General features: G+C 55.5%; 2 protein-coding genes across 2 annotated transcripts in view; one reads left to right on the forward strand and one right to left on the reverse strand.

Moving 5' to 3' along the window:
• Window positions 1-404: 404 nt before the first annotated feature.
• On the reverse strand, window positions 405-4,181 carry mrps21 (mitochondrial ribosomal protein S21). The gene is made up of 2 exons (XM_072548974.1): window positions 4,027-4,181; window positions 405-840 (listed from the first exon to the last, which is right to left on the reverse strand). The coding sequence occupies exons 1-2, from the start codon at window positions 4,107-4,109 to the stop codon at window positions 660-662; spliced, it is 264 nt and encodes an 87-aa protein (XP_072405075.1). The 5' UTR covers window positions 4,110-4,181; the 3' UTR covers window positions 405-659.
• Window positions 4,182-9,052: 4,871 nt separating this feature from the next.
• The window catches only part of LOC140453905 (carbonic anhydrase 14-like), a 30,831-nt gene continuing 21,187 nt past the window's right edge, over window positions 9,053-18,696 (forward strand). Inside the window, exons 1-3 of the mRNA XM_072548760.1 lie at window positions 9,053-9,215; window positions 13,674-13,694; window positions 14,362-14,552. Of these exons, the coding sequence (XP_072404861.1) occupies window positions 9,140-9,215; window positions 13,674-13,694; window positions 14,362-14,552 (288 nt within the window). The 5' untranslated portion in view covers window positions 9,053-9,139. The remainder of the gene's footprint in view (window positions 9,216-13,673; window positions 13,695-14,361; window positions 14,553-18,696) is intronic.

The raw sequence follows: 18,696 nt of genomic DNA on the forward strand, positions 1-18,696 counted from the left end.
ATTGACTTGTAGTGTCCAGGGATGTGTGTGCTAGTGGATTAGCCATGGGAAATGCAGGGTTACAGGTTAGGGTACAGGGGTGGCTCTGGGTGGGATGCTTTTCAGACAGTCGGTATGGGTCAAGTGGCTTGCTTCCACACTGCAGGGATTCTGAGACGACTACAGCCTCATCTACCTATCGGCCATCTTCAGGAAACTGTAGATGCCCACAACAAGGTTCCTCTACCCCTCAGTTTCACTCAGTCTTATGGAGTGATGTTAAAGGAGTGTCGAGAGATGGAGAGGGAGGTAAAACTTCGGGAATTGCAGAGCTGAGGGCCTCAAGCAACTGAAGGCAGAGGCTGCAATGGCAAAGCAATAGGAATTGGGGCGCATGTGCTCAAGGGACCAGTAGAGACACTAGATTTATCAGAGATTGGCTCAGTTTTTCTTTATTATTGAGAATGCCAGTCCCTCCGCCCACACTGGGCTGCAGCACCTAATTAACAGCAAACTGACACAGTCACTGAACCAGAGCCCACTTGGTGACCCCTTTCTTCAAGATGGCCGCCAGTCAAAAACTTATCCAAAGAGGAGGGTCTCTCTCTCTCTGAGGTTTATCCCGGGGCACTGCGCAGACGACTAACAGCTGAGGTTATCCCAGGGCACCGCGCGGACGACTAACAGCCCAGCCAAGGGTCCTGACGGTTCTTCCTCATCAGGAAGGTCAGCTTCCTGGCCATCTCCATGTTGTAGATGCGTCGGCAGGTCTCATAATTCTCTCGGATGCGTTTTCGGCAAGGCTTCTCATAGTAGCGTCGCCTCTTCGCTTCGTCAATGATCCCGTCTGTGGTCAGGATCCTAGGCAGAGAGGCAAGTGCAGGGGGAACAGTTAGCTTCCTCGCTGCGGCTATAAAAATCAAAAAACCCTCCACCCCCCGAGTCACCCATCCACACCCTTTCACCCAGGTCCACACAGTTCACGTGGACGTTCTAGTGAGTTTAGAGGAGATTTGTAGCTCAGGTTGAGGTTTTGGATGTAGGTTTGCTCGTTGAGCTGGAAGGTTCATTTCCAAACGTTTCATTACCATACTAGGTAACATCTTCAGCGAGCAAACCTACACGCGGACGTTCCAGTGCTTGCACTGAGGGAGCGGACGCTGTCGGAGGGTCAGTGCTGAGGGAGCGGGGACTGTCCGAGGGTCAGTACTGAGGGAGCGAACACTGTCGGAGGGTCAGTACTGAGGGAGCAGGGACTGTCCGAGGGTCAGTACTGAGGGAGCAGGGACTGTCCGAGGGTCAGTACTGAGGGAGCGGACACTGTCGGAGGGTCAGTGCTGAGGGAGCAGGGACTGTCAGAGGGTCAGCGCTGAGGGAGCAGGGACTGTCAGAGGGTCAGCGCTGAGAGAGCGGGGACTGTCGGAGGGTCAGCACTGAGGGAGCGGGGACTGTCAGAGGGTCAGCGCTGAGGGAGCGGGGACTGTCGGAGGGTCAGCGCTGAGGGAGCGGGGACTGTCGGAGGGTCAGCGCTGAGGGAGCGGGGACTGTCGGAGGGTCAGCGCTGAGGGAGCGGGGACTGTTGGAGGGTCAGCGCTGAGGGAGCGGGGACTGTTGGAGGGTCAGTGCTGAGGGAGCGGGCGCTGTCAAAGGGTCAGTGCTGAGATAGCGGGTGCTGTCGGAGGGTCAGCGCTGAGGGAGCGGGGACTGTCGGAGGGTCAGTGCTGTGGGAGCAGGCGTTGTCAAAGGATCAGTGCTGAGGGAGCAGGCACTGTCAGAGGGTCAGTACTGAGGGAGCGAACACTGTCGGAGGGTCAGTACTGAGGGAGCAGGGACTGTCTGAGGGTCAGTCCTGAGGGAGCAGGTGCTGTTGGAGGGTCAGTCCTGAGGGAGCGGGGACTGTCAGAGGGTCAGTGCAGAGGGAGCGGGGACTGTCGGAGGGTCAGCACTGAGGGAGTGGGGACTGTCGGAGGGTCAGTGCAGAGGGAGCGGGGACTATCCGAGGGTCAGTGCTGAGGGAGCAGGTGCTGTCGGAGGGTCAGTACTGAGGGAGCGGACACTGTCGGAGGGTCAGTGCAGAGGGAGCAGGTGCTGTCGGAGGGTTGGCGCCGAGGGAGCGGGGACTGTCGGAGGGTCAGTACTGAGGGAGCAGGTGCTGTCGGAGGGTTGGCGCCGAGGGAGCGGGGACTGTCGGAGGGTCAGCGCTGAGGGAGCAGGTGCTGTTGAAGGGTTATCGCTGGGGGAGCAGGTACTGTCAGTGTGTCAGCGCTGAGGGAACACCGCGAAGCTATAATTCTGTCTTTTACAAACTGTTAAACTGAAGTTCTGTCTCCCTCTCAAATGGGTAGGAAACACTCCACAGCCAATACTGTAAGAAGACTGGGGTAAGTGGACAGGGATTTGGGGAGTGGAGCCATGTTGGGTTGGAGTGGAGGAGAACGTTATTCTCTCTCTGGCATCATGGACCAATATTTATCTCTCAACTAATGTCACTAAAAACAGACAAACTGGCTCACTGTCCCATTGCTATTTGTGGAAGCTTGCTATGTGCAAATCAGTGGAAAAGCAGTGACTACAATTCAAAGTATTTCATGGGCTGACTTGACATAGCGGCCTCCCAAACTAGAGAGACACAAATCATTTTTCTTTATACAGTGAGGTTGTAAAGGCAGACACATGGGCGATTCAAGGACTGTGGTTGGCAACTTTAAGAGAGGTCTCCCATTCAAGCTGGGGATGAGGAGGCTTTTCTTCTCTCGCAAGTTGATGGATTTGTTTTGCCTGAAAACAGCAGTGGGGGCACAGATTTGAGGAATGATTAGGTAGATGTTTGATTGGGGTGGGGGGAATAACCAAAGAACTGCAGATGCTGAAAATCAGAAATGAAAACAGAAAATGCTGGAAAAGCTCAGCAGGTCCAGCAGAATCTGTGGATAGAAGGGAGGGTTAACATTTTGGATCCAGACTCCTCTGAAAAGGAGTCACTGGACCCGAAACATTAATGCTGCTTTCTGAGCACAGACGCTGCCAGTTTTTCCTGCAATTTCTGATTTTGTTTTTAATTAAGGGAGTCAGGGGTTATTGGGGAGAGGAGAGTGGGAGGTGAGGGAATGAGAGAACAGGCTCAAGAGGCCTACTCCTGCTTCCTATGATCACTAATAGCAAAGTAAACATGAGAAAGAGCGAGAGAGTGAGTAAATGTTGATGTACAACATGGAAAACAGCCAAATACACAGGTTTGGTCTGTACACGGAGCAACATTAAGCCATCAGCAACGGCTCACGACTGTGAGATCCAGTGAAATGTTGATTGCGACGTAAATTCAAACTGTGGGCAAGCCAGCATGTGACGGAGCTTATTTACTCGGTTCAGTGAGACACAAATCAGCAACAATCCAGAAACGAGGCAGACAGCAAACACTGAAATCTCAGGCAGCACTAGTCTTCGGCGAGGGAATCAGTGTGTGGTGTAGGAGGAGAAATGTGTGCACACAGATAGTCATGCAGAAGTGGCCAGAATTGGATGGATGCAGAGATGGGGGGGGGTGACAGAAATAGGGAGGGGGTGTAGGGGGCTGGAGGGGGTGACAGAGATAGGGAGGGGGTGTAGGGGCTGGAGGGGGTGACAGAGATAGGGAGAGGGTGTAGGGGGCTGGAGGGGGTGACAGAGATAGGGAGGGGGTGTAGGGGCTGGAGGGGGTGACAGAGATAGGGAGGGGGTGTAGGGGCTGGAGGGGGTGACAGAGATAGGGAGGGGGTGTAGGGGCTGGAGGGGGTGACAGAGATAGGGAGGGGGTGTAGGGGCTGGAGGGGGTGACAGAGATAGGGAGGGGGTGTAGGGGGCTGGAGGGGGTGACAGAGATAGGGAGGGGGTGTAGGGGGCTGGAGGGGGTGACAGAGATAGGGAGGGGGTGTAGGGGGTGACAGAGGGAGGTAGGGAGGGGGACAGAGGAACACTCCAGTTGCGTGATGCCCCCCGTGGCTGAATAGCTCCTTTCCCTCCTCCCTCCCCCCCGGTTACTTCCTACCCCACAGGGGAACCCGCCCTCACCGGGTCAGGGTCCTGTAAGCCGCATCCACGTCGCCGCCCTGAACCATCACCGTCCGCGCCACGAAGCGAGCGTGAGCCGCCATCTTCGGGGGGGCGCAGGGAACCCGGCCGGAAGTCGTGACGGGGGGAAGGGACAATGGGACGGACCGTTGACATTTAATGCCGCCCTGCCAAACCTCTTCCCCCCCGCGCCCTGGCAACCCCGGTCCCCGCGCGGAGGTTCCGCCTCCAAATAAGTTCCTTCTCCACTCACCATTGCTCCAAGGGACAACTTGTTCCATTTCAATGTGCACCCAAAATTGTGTTTGCATGTTCATTTATCTCCATTTCGTTAATTTATTTGGAAGCATGTTTACGAGGAAAATGATTCAGCGTCTGGAGACTGGGATTCCAAATAACTTTTTTTTTCCCCTCTCATTTTGATCTTCCTTTTCTGCCCCAATCCCAGAATGAAATAACCACCTAAACTTACATCTTGTACTCCTCAAAGTTGAGCTCCCAGTTATTTCTGATGCTTTTCCACTGTCAGAAAGTAAGAATGAGGCCATTCGGCCCCTCGAGGCTGTCAGCATAGGGCCCCCAAGAGGTGGTTGTGGCGGCAGTACAGGCTTGAGAATTGAGAAGCGTATGGATGGGATAGGCATGGAGGGATATGGTCCAAATGGAGGCAAATGGGACCCAGACTAACTGTGAAAACTGGATGGCATGGACAGGTTGGGCTGAAGGGCCTGCTGTTGACCTCCATGACTCTGTGCTCATGGTCTCAACCCCACATTTCAGTCTGTCCACTCTCCATCAGAAATCTAACTCAGCCTCGAATATATCCAGTGACCCAGTGGGAGCACCGCACCATCGGAGAGTCAGCACTGCGCTGTCGAGAGCCAGTACTGAGGGAGCAGGCACTGTCGGAGGGTCAGTGCTGAGGGAGCGGGCACTGTCGAAGGGTCAAGGCTGAGGGAGTGGGCGCTGTCGGATGGTCAGCGCTGAGGGAGTGGGCGCTGTGGGAGGGTCAGTGCTGAGGGAGTGGGCGCTGTGGGAGGGTCAGTGCTGAGGGAGCGGGCACTGTCGAAGGGTCAAGGCTGAGGGAGTGGGCGCTGTCGGATGGTCAGCGCTGAGGGAGTGGGCGCTGTCGGAGGGTCAGTGCTGAGGGAGTGGGCGCTGTGGGAGGGTCAGTGCTGAGGGAGGGGGCACTGTCGGTGAGTCGGTGCTGAGGGAGTGGGAACTGTCAGAGGGTCAGTGCTGAGGGAGCGGTGCAATGTTGGACGATCAGCGCGAATGGAGTGCCGCACTGTCGAGAGTCAGTACTGAGGGAGCAGGCACTGTCGAAGGGTCATTGCTGAAAGGTTGGGCACTGTTGGAGGGTCAATGCTGAGGGAGTTCCATATCAGAAGGTCAGCATTTGGATGAGTTGAGTCCGAGACTCTGTTGTCCCTGATATCCTCGATTAACATTTTCCTGTCAATAGACATCAGTTGATCCAGTCACAACCATTGCTTGTGGGATCTTGCTGTGTATGAGCTACCTGCCACATGACAGTGATGGCTACCCTTTGACTAAGTACTTGACGTGGCTATAAAGGATTTTGGGAAGTCATTTAAGGGAACGCTGACTTCCCTGGGATTGGTCCTGGCTTCCCTTGGAAACCAGACAATTCACTCAATCTCAGGAGAGACAGAGTTCGGTCCCATCCATGCCTTGGCCTACACAGCCCGGTCATTCATTCACCCACTCCATCTCAGACAGGTGTGTGTGTGTGTGTGTGAGAGAGACTCACAACTCAGTCATTAACAGGTTAACCCACACACTCACAAACCAATTGTCACCAACCAAAGTCGAGCAGCAACAGTCACACTAGACTCTAAACATGAACACCCATGCTTAAGGCCTGGCCTTGGTCTCTCTCCCATCCCTCAGGCCCTTCGAATTTCCGGTGCCTCTTGCAGGCCAAGTGGTAATCCTTTAGGGGAACTATCAATGCACCGTGGGAGGGGGGCACCATTACTGGGTCACATTCTGTCCTCCCAGTCTAACTCAAGGGTTATGGGGATGCCATTTAGCGTAACATTTGGAAAGGTAACTAACAGCTATTACTATCCTGGAGAGGAGAGCATTAAACAAGGGGGCATTGGGAGGTGGCAGGGAAGAGGTGTAGGGGCTGGAGGAGGGGACAGAGATAGGGAGGGGGTGTAGGGGGCTGGAGAGGGTGACAGAGATAGGGAGGGGGTGTAGGGGGCTGGAGAGGGTGACAGAGATAGGGAGGGGGTGTAGGGGCTGGAGGAGGGGACAGAGATAGGGAGGGGTGTAGGGGCTGGAGGAGGTGACAGAGATAGGGAGAGGGTGTAGGGGCTGGAGAGGGTGACAGAGCTAGGGAGAGGGTGTAAGGGCTGGAGAGGGTGACAGAGATAGGGAGAAGCTGTAGGGGCTGGAGGAGGTGACAGAGATAGGGAGGGGGTGTAGGGGCTGAAGGAGGGGACAGAGATAGGGAGGGGTGTAGGGGCTGGAGGAGGGGACAGAGATAGGGAGGGGGTGTAGGGGCTGGAGGAGGGGATAGAGATAGGGAGGGGTGTAGGGGCTGGAGGAGGTGACAGAGATAGGGAGGGGGTGTAGGGGCTGGAGGAGGGGACAGAGATAGGGAGGGGTGTAGGGGCTGGAGGAGGTGACAGAGATAGGGAGGGGGTGTAGGGGCTGGAGAGGGTGACAGAGCTAGGGAGAGGGTGTAAGGGCTGGAGAGGGTGACAGAGATAGGGAGAAGCTGTAGGGGCTGGAGGAGGTGACAGAGATAGGGAGGGGGTGTAGGGGGCCAGAGGGGGTGACAGAGACAGGGAGGGGGTGTAGGGGCTGGAGGAGGTGAAGGGATAGGGAGGGGGTGTAGGGGCTGGAGGAGGTGAAGGGATAGGGAGGGAGTTGGGGTCCATGGACAGATGGAAAGAGGTGTTCGTGTAGGTTATCAGCCAATGAGGTGAATGAGACCCCGTGTGGGGGTGGGAGCAGAGCAGATGGGGGGATGGGGTTCGGTGGTTGGGATGAACTCAGCTACCAGGGGAACGCTGCTGTTGGTGAAGACTGGGGAGCATCAAACACTTAGAAGGCCCAAACAGAGCGTGCATAGTTGCCTCGGCCCAGAGCCCCCTAACCCACGCCCCCCCCCCCCACCCACCACACACACATACACAAAGGGAAAACCAGTGGAGGAAACAGCAGGGGGTGGTGGGGGCGGAGGTTCACCTGAATTCTCTCGTCCCAGGGCAAAATTCCTCTCACAATGCCAAATACAAACTCAGAACTACTGTGGGATCCTGCTGTGCTCAAAACATTCCCTGGGCTTTCTGACAGAATGCTAAGGGGGGGGGGGGGGGGGCAAAGCCCCATCTTTTATTGAATTCAATCGCTCCCATCCAGAATGTTAAGAGCATTAGCGCAAAGCCTTCTCTGTGAAACGCGTTTTAAGACTCCGAAATATTTTAATCGCAAGCATGCAGCAGAGTCTGGCCAGTGAGTGACCGGGCCAAGGCACAGCGGGAACGTACATTTAACTAGCACCTCTGCCCACACCAATACGACCCCCCCCCAGAGTTAACCAGCCAGCGAAGTACAATTCTGAAGTGCAGCCCCCATTGAAATATTGGGAATACTGGACTCCTTCCTCAAAGCAAGCCCTCACGTGTTTTCAATGATGTTGTTTGAGGATTCCCAGGTGAGGATATTGGCGTAGGATCCACTTCACCCCTCTCTGTGTCGTGGGATCACAAACTGAAAGGGCAGGACGGACTACTATTTGTCTTTTCTACGCAAGAAAACAGCACTTCTGACAGTGTGGCACTCCCTCAGTACCGACCCACTGACAGTGCGGCACTTCCTCAGTACCGACCCACTGACAGTGCGGCACTCCCTCAGTACTGACCCACTGACAGTGTGGCACTCCCTCAGTACTGACCCACTGACAGTGCGGCGCTCCCTCAGTACTGACCCTCCGACAGTGTGGCACTCCTTCAGTACCGACCCACTGACAGTGCGGCCCTCCCTCAGTACTGACCCTCCGACATTGCGGCACTCCCTCAGTACTGACCCTCCGACAAGTGCGGCGCTCCCTCAGCACTGACCCTCCGACAGTGTGGCACTCCCTCAGCACTGACCCTCCAACAATGCGGCACTCCCTCAGCACTGACCCTCCAACAATGCGGTGCCCCCTCAGCACTGACCCACTGACAGTGCGGCGCTCCCTCAGCACTGACCCACTGATAGTGCAGCGCTCCCTCAGCACTGACCCTCCAACAGTGCAGCACTCCCTCAGCACTGACCCTCCAACAATCCGGGACACCCTCAGCACTGACCCTCTGACAGTATGGCACTCCCTCAGCACTGACCCACTGACAGTGCGGCCCTCCCTCAGTACTGACCCACTGACAGTGCGGCCCTCCCTCAGTACTGACCCACTGACAGTGCGGCGCTCCCTCAGCACTGACCCACTAACAGTGCGACGCTCCCTCAGCACTGACCCTCCGACATTGCGGCGTTCCCTCAGCACTGACCCTCCGACAGTGCGGCACTCCCTCAGCACTGACCCTCCGACAGTGCGGCACTCCCTCAGCACTGACCCTCCGACAGTGCGGCCCTCCCTCAGCACTGACTGTCCGACAGTGTGACGCTCCCTCAGCGCTGACCCTCTGATAGTGCGGCGCTCCCTCACCACTGACCCTCCGACAGTGCCCTCTCCCTCAGTCATGAACCTCTGACAGTGCCCGCTTCCCTCAGCCCTGAACCTCCAACAGTGCCCGCTTCCCCAGTAACCTCCTGACTGCCTCAGTCAGCTTGAATCAGGGGTCTCTAACACAGCTGCCTCTGTGTGGGATTCTCGTTTAAAACCGAAATCCATTGAGCAGCGGACGAGGGAGGACAGGTCCAGCGAGGTACGGTCTTCATAGGCAGCAGAAGCAACTTCCACCTTAACCAGGGCTGCTCCACCTTAACATGGTTGGATTAGCCATGGTTCTGGAAAGGGGCTTGAAATCCAGTTGGAGCTGGCAAATCCTCAGTATCTCCTCGGCAACCTGTAATCTCCGCAGACGTTCGGGTTCTCTCTCAGTTCGGGGGCACCAGTCAACTCCCAGAAGGGATGGAGTCGGCTGTCAGAGCGTTAGGAGTCTGGAGTTTGTTTCTGTGGCTCGGAGGAAGTTTTCAGACCATTGGAGGTGAGGCTCAGTCCTGTCCCTGGTAATGGAGACACTTGATTAACCCTCCTATAAATTCTGGAGAGGCGTCTCCCACCCCACACTCCAGACCCTTCCAGCTCTGAACACTGACTCCATCCAACCTGCCTCTCGCTCCGGGTCAAACCATCTTCCTGATAAGACACAGCAGATAAAGAGTAGCAAATTCTGCTCCCACAGCGCTGACCCTCCGACAGTGCCCACTCCCTCAGCACTGACTCTTCGACAATGCCCACTCCCTTAGCACTGACCCTCTGATAGTGCCCACTTCCTCAGCACCGACCTTGTGATAGTGCCCATTCCCTCAGCGCTGACCCTCCGACAGTGCGGTGCTCCGTCAGCACTGACCCACCGACAGCGCCCGCTCCCTCAGAACTGACCCTCTGATAGTGCCCGCTCCCTCAGCACTTTCCCTCCTAGGTGCCTGCTCTCTCAGCACTCACCCTCTGACAGCACCCGCTCCCACAACGCTGACCGTCTGACAGTGCCCGCTCCCTCAGCGCTGACCTTCCAACAGTGCCCGCTCCCTCAGTGCTGACCTTCCAACGGTGCCCACTGCCTCAGCACTGACCCTCCAACAGTGCCCACTCCCTCAGCACTGACCCTCCGACAGTGCCTGCTCCCTCAGCACTGACCCTCCGACAGCTCCCGCTCCCTCAGCACTGACCCTCCGACAGCACCCACTCCCTCAGCACTGACCCTCCAACAGCACCCACTCCCTCAGTACTGACCCTCTGACAGCTCACGCTCCCTCAGCACTGACCCTCCAACAGCACCCACTCCCTCAGCACTTACCCTCCGACAGCACCCACTCCCTCAGCACTGACCCTCTGACAGCACCCACTCCCTCAGCACTGACCCTCCGACAGTGCCCACTCCCTCAGCACTGACCCTCTGACAGCACCCACTCCCTCAGCACTGACCCTCTGACAGCTCACGCTCCCTCAGCACTGACCCTCCGACAGTGCCCGCTCCCTCAGCACTGACCCTCCAACAGCTCTCACTCCCTCAGCACTGACCCTTCGATGGTGCCCACTCCACAAATCTCCCAGGATGCTGCACACATGAGGATCTGCGGACTGGGAATCCACTCAATAAGGACTCTTGGCCAAAACTGTCAAACCAAATGTTTCTTTCTTTTCTCCTTTGGCACCCATCAAACCGGTCAGTCAGGTCACACTCCGAGTGAAATGGCTGACTGTGAAATCTCGTGTGATGAGGGCTTAGGGGTAACTTGGCTCATGCTGCACTCCCTAAGCTCCCATTCCTTTCAGTGGTGCTAGCCGTGGGCTCCCTCCCCAACCCCCTTCCAGCAAATGGCTATTCGCCTGTGGGTGGCATCACTACCAATCCCACTCCTTCACCCTATGGTCACCCACTCAGTCGCAGAGGCAAACATACCATGGTTTCCCTCACCCTCCTCCAACATTGTTACCCAGAAGCCCCTTTTTGTTTTATGCAATTACTAAAAATGTCTGCGTGTGTGTATGACTGTGAGTGTGTGTGTGTGTGCGCATGAGTGTGTTTATGGGTGTGTGTGTCTGTGAGGGTGTGTATATCTTTGTGTAGGTGTGAATGTGTGTGGATGTGAGAGTGTCTACATATGAATGTGTGTGTGTGTCTATGAGGGAGTGTGTGTATGTTTGTGTCTAAGTGTGTGTCTGTGTGTGTGACAGTGCGTCTGTGAGTGTGTCTCTGAATGTATATGAGTGTGTGAGAGAGAATGTGTGTGTGTCTATGTGGGAGTGTGTGTATGTTTGTGTCTAAGTGCGTGTCTGTGTGTGTGACAGGGTGTCTGTGAGTGTGTCTCTGAGTGTATATGAGTGTGTGAGACAGAGAGTGTGTGTGTGTATGTGTGAGTGTGTGTATGTGAGTGTGTGTCTGTTTGTGTCTAAGTGTGTGTGTGACAGTGCGTCTGTGAGTGTGTCTCTGAGTATATGAGTGTGTATATATGTGTATATGAGTGTGTGAGAGAGAGTGTGTAGTGTGTGTTTATATATCTGTGTGTGAGTGTGAGAATGTGTGTGTGACAGTACGTGTCTCTGAGTGTATATGAGTGTGTGTGAGAGTGTGTGTGTTTATATATCTGTGTGTGTGTGAGAACATGTGTGTGACAGTGCATGTCTCCGAGTGTATATGAGTGTGTGTCTGTGTGTGTGAGAGAGTGTGGGTATGTCTGTGTGAGTGTGTGTGAGTGTATGTGTGTGTGTGTTTATATGTCTATGTGTGAGTGTGTGTCTATGTGAGAATGTGTGTGTGAGAGTGAGTGTGTGTGTGTCTGTGGTTTTATCTTCTAAACAAAACAGTTGTCAGTGACGCTGTATATAATTGGAAACTTTCCCAGTGAGCTAAATGCTCTCGCCTAGTCCGTTCCTGTAGAGAGTTAATCTTCAAACTGTTGCTCCCTTCAGGCATGTTGTTTTGAGGTCCCTATCTAAAAGCTCCTGTGTCTCCTGTTTTATCGGCTACTGTGCTGGCCCAGACACCTTCCTGACAGACTAACCATCTCTGATTTCGCGGGTAGCTACTAATGCAGCATGTTCTGAGTTCAGGTTCAGATTCCAACCTCACATCCAGGTTCAGACTCCAAACACCAGCGCTGAGGGAGTGGGCAATGTGCGAGGGTCAGCGCTGAGGGATCAGGCACTATCGGAGGGTCAGTGCTGAGGGATCAGGCGATGTGGGAGGGTCAGTGCTGAGGGATCGGGTGCTGTCGGAGGGTCAGTGCTGAAGGAGTGGGCACTGTTGGAGGGTCAGTGCTGAGGGATCGGGTACTGTCGGAGGGTCAGCACTGAGGGATTGGGCACTATTGGAGGGTCAGTGCTGAGGGATCGGGCACTGTCGGAGGGTCAGCACTGAGGGATTGGGCACTGTCGGAGGGTCAGTGCTGAGGGAGTGTTGCACTGTCGGACGGTCAGTGCTGACTGAGCGGGTGCTTTCGGAGGGTCAGTGCTGAGGGAGTGGGCACTGTTGGACGGTCAGTGCTGAAGGAGTGGGCAATGTCAGAGGGTCAGTGCTGAGGGAGTGGGCACTGTTGGAGGGTCAGTGCTGAGGGAGTGGGCACAATCGGAGGGTCAGTGCTGAGGGAGCGGGCGCTGTCGGAGGGTCAGCGCTAAGGGAGTGGGCACTGTTGGACGGTCAGTGCTGAAGGAGTGGGCACTGTCAGAGGGTCAGTGCTGAGGGAGTGGGTACTGTCAGAGGGTCAATGCTGAGGGAGTGCCGCACTGTCGGAGAGACAGCGCTGAGGGAATGGGCACTGTTGGAGACACCACATTTCAGTGTAAGTTCTGAAACTGGCAGGCCATAAGAAAAAAAATCACATAGAGAAGTTCATAGAGATATTGAGGGATATAGGGGCTGGAGGAGGGGACAGAGAGGTAGGGGGTGTAGTGGCTGGAGGGGGTGACAGAGATAAGGAGGGGGTGTAGGGGGCTGGAAGGGGTGACAGAGATAGGGAGGAGGTGACAGAGATAGGGAGGGGGATAGGGGCTGGAGGGGGTGACAGAGATAGGGAGAGGGTGTAGGGAGCAGGAGGAGGTGACAGAGATAGTTAGGGGGTGTAGAGGCTGGAGGGGGTGACAGAGATAGGGAGGGGGTGTAGGGGCTGGAGGGGGTGACAGAGATAGGGAGGGGTTGTAGGGGCTGTAGGAGGTGACAGAGATAGGGAGGGGGTGTAGGGGGTGGTTACAGAGGTAGGGAAGGGGTGTAGGGGCTCTAAGATGGGACAGATATATTTCCACAACAGGACGGTGATTGGCTGGGTGGGGGATCTTGCAGGTGCTGCCCTTTCGGGGCAACAGGTCCCAGGTTTGGTAGGTGATTTGGAGGATGTGCCGGCAAAGGAAATTAGTTTAGAATGGTCAGCATAGACATAGTGGGCTGAAGGGCCTGTTCCTGCGCTATACTGTTCAAAGTTCTGTGTAAGGTGGACATACCAGGAAGAGAAGGGTCTACGAAACCGGCATGTCAGACTCAAAAACATTTCCAGGGAGGCAATGACCTTGTGGTATTATCGCTGGGTCGTTAATCCAGGGAGACAGATAATGTTCTGAGGATTCAGGTTGAATTCCATAAGGATGACCACAAAGTGATTGTCGAGGGAAAAGCCCTCCTGGCTCACTGAAATCCTTTAGGGAAGGAAACTGCCATCCTTACCTGGCCTGGGCCTACATGTGACTCCAGACCCAAAGCAACCGAGGTTGACTCTTAACTGCCCTCTGACATGGGCAATAAATGCTGGCCTCGCTGGCGATGCCCATGAATAAATTTTTAGAAGATACTCCACAGATGCTGTTTTTCATATAAGGTGTAGAGGTTCTGGGACAAGATCTGTGCGGGCCGTTATCGCCATTCCAGGCCTGATGAGCCTCATGGCCTGTTTCTGTTTCTCAGTCACTCCAAGAGTTTCCGATGTCTAATCTTCTCTCTCTTCCTGTACAGGTATCCATTGGACGTACGAAGGTAAGTCCTTTCCAAGCAATATTTGCACTCAAATTATTCTTTCTTCCTCCTTCCAGCAGCATTCTCTTTGACTGAGAAAGAACCAGAAACATTGGCTCATTTTTCAGACAGTGTCTGAAATCTTAAGTCAGTCACACTCACCCTGGATCACAATTTTATCCTCACTTTACTCTGGATCTGAACCCCTGTCCTGGGAGTGTTTGATGGGGTCAGTGTAGAGGGAGCTTTACTCTGCCTCTGACCCTGTGCAGTCCCTGTCTTGGGGGTGTTTGAAGTGACAAGTAAGATGTTACAAAGATTGGGAAGGGGAGAGGGGCTGGAGGGGGTGACAGAGAAAGGGAGGGGTGAAGGGGGTTAGAGGAGGTGACAGAGATAGGGAGGGGGTGTTAGGGGCTGGAGGAGGTGACAGAGATAGGGAGGGAGTGTAGGGGCTGGAGGGTGGTGACAGAGATAGGGAGAGGGTGTAGGGGCTGGAGAGGGTGACAGAGATAGGGAGGGGGTGTAGGGGGCTGGAGAGGATGACGGAGATAGGGAGGGGGTCGTAGGGGTCTGGAGGGGGTGACAGAGATAGGGAGGGGGTGTAGGGGCTGGAAGGTGTGACAGAGATAGGGAGGGGGTGTAGTGACCAAACATTCTGTTGATATTTGCTTTGTCCATTTGAATGCAGGCTCCTTGGGACAAGATGACTGGAAAGCGGAATATGTACACTGTGGGGAGCGACTTCAATCTCCCATTGATATCGAGACCGACGTTGTCACCTTTGACCCCTCCCTGACGCCAGTCCTGTTACAGGGACACAGCGAACCAGACAGAGAAGAGTTCACCCTCTCCAACAATGGCCACACTGGTGAGGGACAGGTGTGACGTATGCAGTTTGAGAATGAGGTTGGCATCGACACGTTGGGCCGAAGGGCCTGTGTGTCTGCGCTGTGTGTCTCTGTGGCTGTGTCGGGGGCAGCTTTCAAAATCACTCGCATTTATCACACGTTCACTTCGGAGGGAGGTGGGAGCAGAGTGGGTAAGTCCCCGGGCCAGTCATCCAGAGCCCCCAGCCCCAAACCCAGGCTCATGTTCTGGGGTCACGGGTTCAAATCCCACCAGGGCCTCCTGTGACCTTTCGACTCAACCAATGGGAATCCGGGATTGAAAGCTCATGTTGGGACTGAGCATCAGCGACTGTCCCAGAATGCAAAGGTGTAGGGGGCTGGAGGGGGTGAGAGAGATAGGGAGGGGGTGTAGGGCCTGGAAGAGGTGACAGAGATAGGGAGGGGGTGTAGGGGCTGGAGGGGGTGACAGAGATAGGGAGGGGGTGTAGGGCCTGGAGGAGGTGACAGAGATAGGGAGGGGGTGTAGGGGCTGGAGGGGGTGACAGGGATAGGGAGGGGGGTGTAGGGGGCTGGAGGGGGTGACAGAGATAGGGAGGGGGCTGGAGGGGGTGACAGAGATAGGGAGGGGGGTGTAGGGGCTGGAGGGGGGTGACAGAGATAGGGAGGGGGTTGTAGGGGCTGGAGGGGGTGACAGGGATAGGGAGGGGGGGTAGGGGGCTGGAGGGGGTGACAGAGATAGGGAGGGGGTGTAGGGGGCTGGAGGGGGTGACAGAGATAGGGAGGGGGTGTAGGGGGCTGGAGGGGGGTGACAGAGATAGGGAGGGGGTGTAGGGGGCTGGAGGGGGGTGACAGAGATAGGGAGGGGTGTAGGGGAGTGGAGAGGGTGACAGAGATAGGGAGGGGTTGTAGGGGCTGGAGGGGGTGACAGAGATAGGGAGGGGGTGACAGAGATAGGGAGGGGGTGTAGGGGAGTGGAGGGGGTGACAGAGATAGGGAGGGGGTGTAGGGGCTGGAGGGGGGTGACAGAGATAGGGAGGGGGTGTAGGGGCTGGAGGGGGTGACAGAGATAGGGAGGGGGTGTAGGGGAGTGGAGGGTGACAGAGATAGGGAGGGGGTGTAGGGGCTGGAGGAGGTGACAGAGATAGGGAGGGGGTGTAGGGGCTGGAGGGGGGTGACAGAGATAGGGAGGGGGCGTAGGGGGCTGGAGGGGGTGACAGAGATAGGGAGGAGGGTGTAGGGGGCTGGAGGGGGTGACAGAGATAGGGAGGGGGTGTAGGGGCTGGAGGGGGTGACAGAGATAGGGAGGGAGTGTAGGGGCTGGAGGGGGTGACTGAGATAGGGAGGGGTGTAGGGGCTGGAGGGGGTGACAGAGATAGGGAGGGGGTGTGTAGGGGGCTGGAGGAGGTGACAGAGATAGGGAGAGGGTGTAGGGGACTGGAGGAGGTGACAGAGATAGGGAGGGGGGTGTAGGGGGCTAGAGGGGGTGACAGAGATAGGGAGGGGGGTGTAGGGGCTGGAGGGGGTGACAGAGATAGGGAGGGGGTGTAGGGGGCTGGAGGGGGTGACAGAGATAGGGAGGGGGTGTAGGGGGCTGGAGGAGGTGACAGAGATAGGGAGGGTGTGTAGGGGGCTGGAGGGGGTGACAGAGATAGGGAGGGGGTGTAGGGGGCTGGAGGAGGTGACAGAGATAGGGAGGGGGGTGTAGGGGGCTGGAGGAGGTGACAGAGATAGGGAGAGGGTGTAGGGGACTGTGAGACAATGTCGGACAGCAGCCTTCTGAAAGGAAGTAGCAGATTGGACAGTGATTGGCCGTAGCAGCTGATCTGATACGAGGGAACACCTTTCTCTCTCAGGGAGTGGTTCGAGTGTGGAATGGTCTGGCTGGAAGCCTCATGGAGTCAGCTTCAATGCCAACATTCTGGAGGGTATTGGATAAGACTGAACCCGAGCAGCTCGACACAGTTCAGGGACAAAGCAGCTGCCCCCCTCCCCCCCTTGATTGGCACCCACAAACACCCCCCCCCTTCACAGCAGGGCGTACTGTCTACAGGGCCCACTGCAGTGAGGCTCCTTAGACAGCACCTTCCCAAACCCCATCACCTCTACCCCCCCACCCCCCCCCCCCCCACCCCCCCCCCCCCCCCCCCCCCCCCCGGAGGGACAAGGGAAGCAGCTACATGGGGAACACCAGCCCCTGCAAGTTCCCCTCTGTCCCCAAACACTGTCCCGACTTGAAAGTATATCGGCTGTTCCTTCAGGGTCCACATCCTGGTACTCAGTCCCTCAGGAGTCCCCCGTGGGTCTACCTGCAGCGGTTCAGGAAGACATCACTTTCACGAGGGACACAAAATGGTCGCCAGGTCACAGACACCCAGCTCCGACGACGTGAATAAACACCCACTGGGTTAAGGAGGACGAACGGGGTGAGGTGGTGAGGGAAAGGGCAGGAGGTCGGCGTTCGGCAATGGTACAGAATTGAACAGCAGGTGTGGGCACGAGGGGCTGAATGGCCTCTTTCTGTGCCGTATATTTTCTGCGAGGGGCTCCTGAGAAAAACAGTGGGTTCTGGAAACCATCAGGGTCCCTACAGAGAGAGAGAAACAGAGCCAGCATTCTGAGCTGTGAGTGTGTAAGGGTGAGAGAGAGAGTGGGTGTGGGTGTACGTGTGTGAGAGACAGAGTGTGGGTGTGTGAGGGGAGGACGAGAGAGAGAGTGGGTGTGGGTGTGTGTGTGAGAGACAGAGTGTGGGTGTGTGAGGGGAGAAAGAGAGAGTGTGGGTGTAGGTGTGTGTGTGAGAGACAGAGTGTGGGTGTGTGAGGGGAGGAGAGAGAGAGAGTGGGTGTGGGTGTGTGTGTGAGAGAGACAGAGTGTGGGTGTGTGAGGGGAGGAGAGAGAGAGTGTGGGTGTGGGTGTATGTGTGTGAGAGACAGAGTGTGGGTGTGTGAGGGAGAAAGAGAGAGACAGTGAGTGTGGGTGTATGTGTGTGAGAGAGAGAGAGCATGTGTATGTGTGAATGTGTATGTGTGAGAGAGCGTGTGTGTGGTGTGTGTGTGAAAGAGAGAGAGTGTATATGTGTGAATGTGTGTGTGTGTGTAAGAGAGAGAGTGTGGGGGGAGAGAGAGAAAGAGGGTGTAGGTGTGTGTGAGAGAGAGTAAATGTGTGTGAGGGTGTGTCCGTATGTGTGCGTATGAGAGTGGGTGTGTGTGGGAGAGAGGTGTGTGTCGTGTGTGTGTGAGAGTGTGTGTATGTATGTGTTTGAGAGAGAGAGAATGTGTGGGTGTGTGAGAGAGAGAGTGTATGTGTGTGAGAGTGTGTGTGTATGTATGTGTATGTGAGAGACAAAGTGTGGGTGTGTGTGTGTGTGTGAGAATGTGTGTATGTGAGAGAGTGTGTGTGTGAGAGAGTGTGTATGTGTGAGAGTGTGTGTGTGGGTGTGTGTGAGAGAGAGAGTATGTGTGTCTGTGAGACAGTGTGTGTGTGTGGGTGTGTGTGAGAGAGAGGGGTGTGGGAGAGTGTATGTGTATGAGAGTGTGTATATGTGTGTGTGTGTGTGTGAGAGAGAGAGTGTGGGGATGTGGGTTGGCTGTGTGTGAGAGAGGGAATGTATGTGTGTGAGAGTGTGTGTATGTGCGTGTGTGAGAGAGAGAGTGTGGAGGGGTGTGTGTGTGAGAGTGTATATGTGTATATGTGTGTGTGTGAGAGAGAGAATGTATGTGTGTGAGAGTATGTGTGTGTGTGAGAGAGAGAGAGTCTGTGTGAGAGGGAGAGAGTGTGTGTGAGAGAAAGTGTATGTCGTGAGAGTGTATATGTGTGTGTGTGTGTGTGAGAGAGAGTGTATGTGTGTGAGAGTATGTGTGTGTGTGAGAGAGAGAGAGTCTGTGTGAGAGGAGAGAGTGTGTGGATGTGTGTGAGAGAGAGTGTATGTGTGTGAGAGTGATGTGTGTGTGAGATAGTATGTGTGAGAGTGTGTGTGAGAGGGAGAGTGTGTGAGTGTGTGTGGATGTGTGGAGAGAGTGTATGTGTGTGAGTGTGGGTGATGTGAGTGTGCATGTATGTGTGAGAGTGTGTGTGTGAGAGTGTATGTGTGTGAGAGTGTGTGTGTGAGAGAGAGTGAGTGTATGTGTGAGAGTGTATGTGTGTGTGTGAGAGAGAGTGTATCTGTGTGAGAGTGTGTG

Source organism: Chiloscyllium punctatum, chromosome 28 (assembly GCF_047496795.1).
Source record: "Chiloscyllium punctatum isolate Juve2018m chromosome 28, sChiPun1.3, whole genome shotgun sequence".
NCBI classification, from domain to species: Eukaryota; Metazoa; Chordata; class Chondrichthyes; order Orectolobiformes; family Hemiscylliidae; genus Chiloscyllium; species Chiloscyllium punctatum.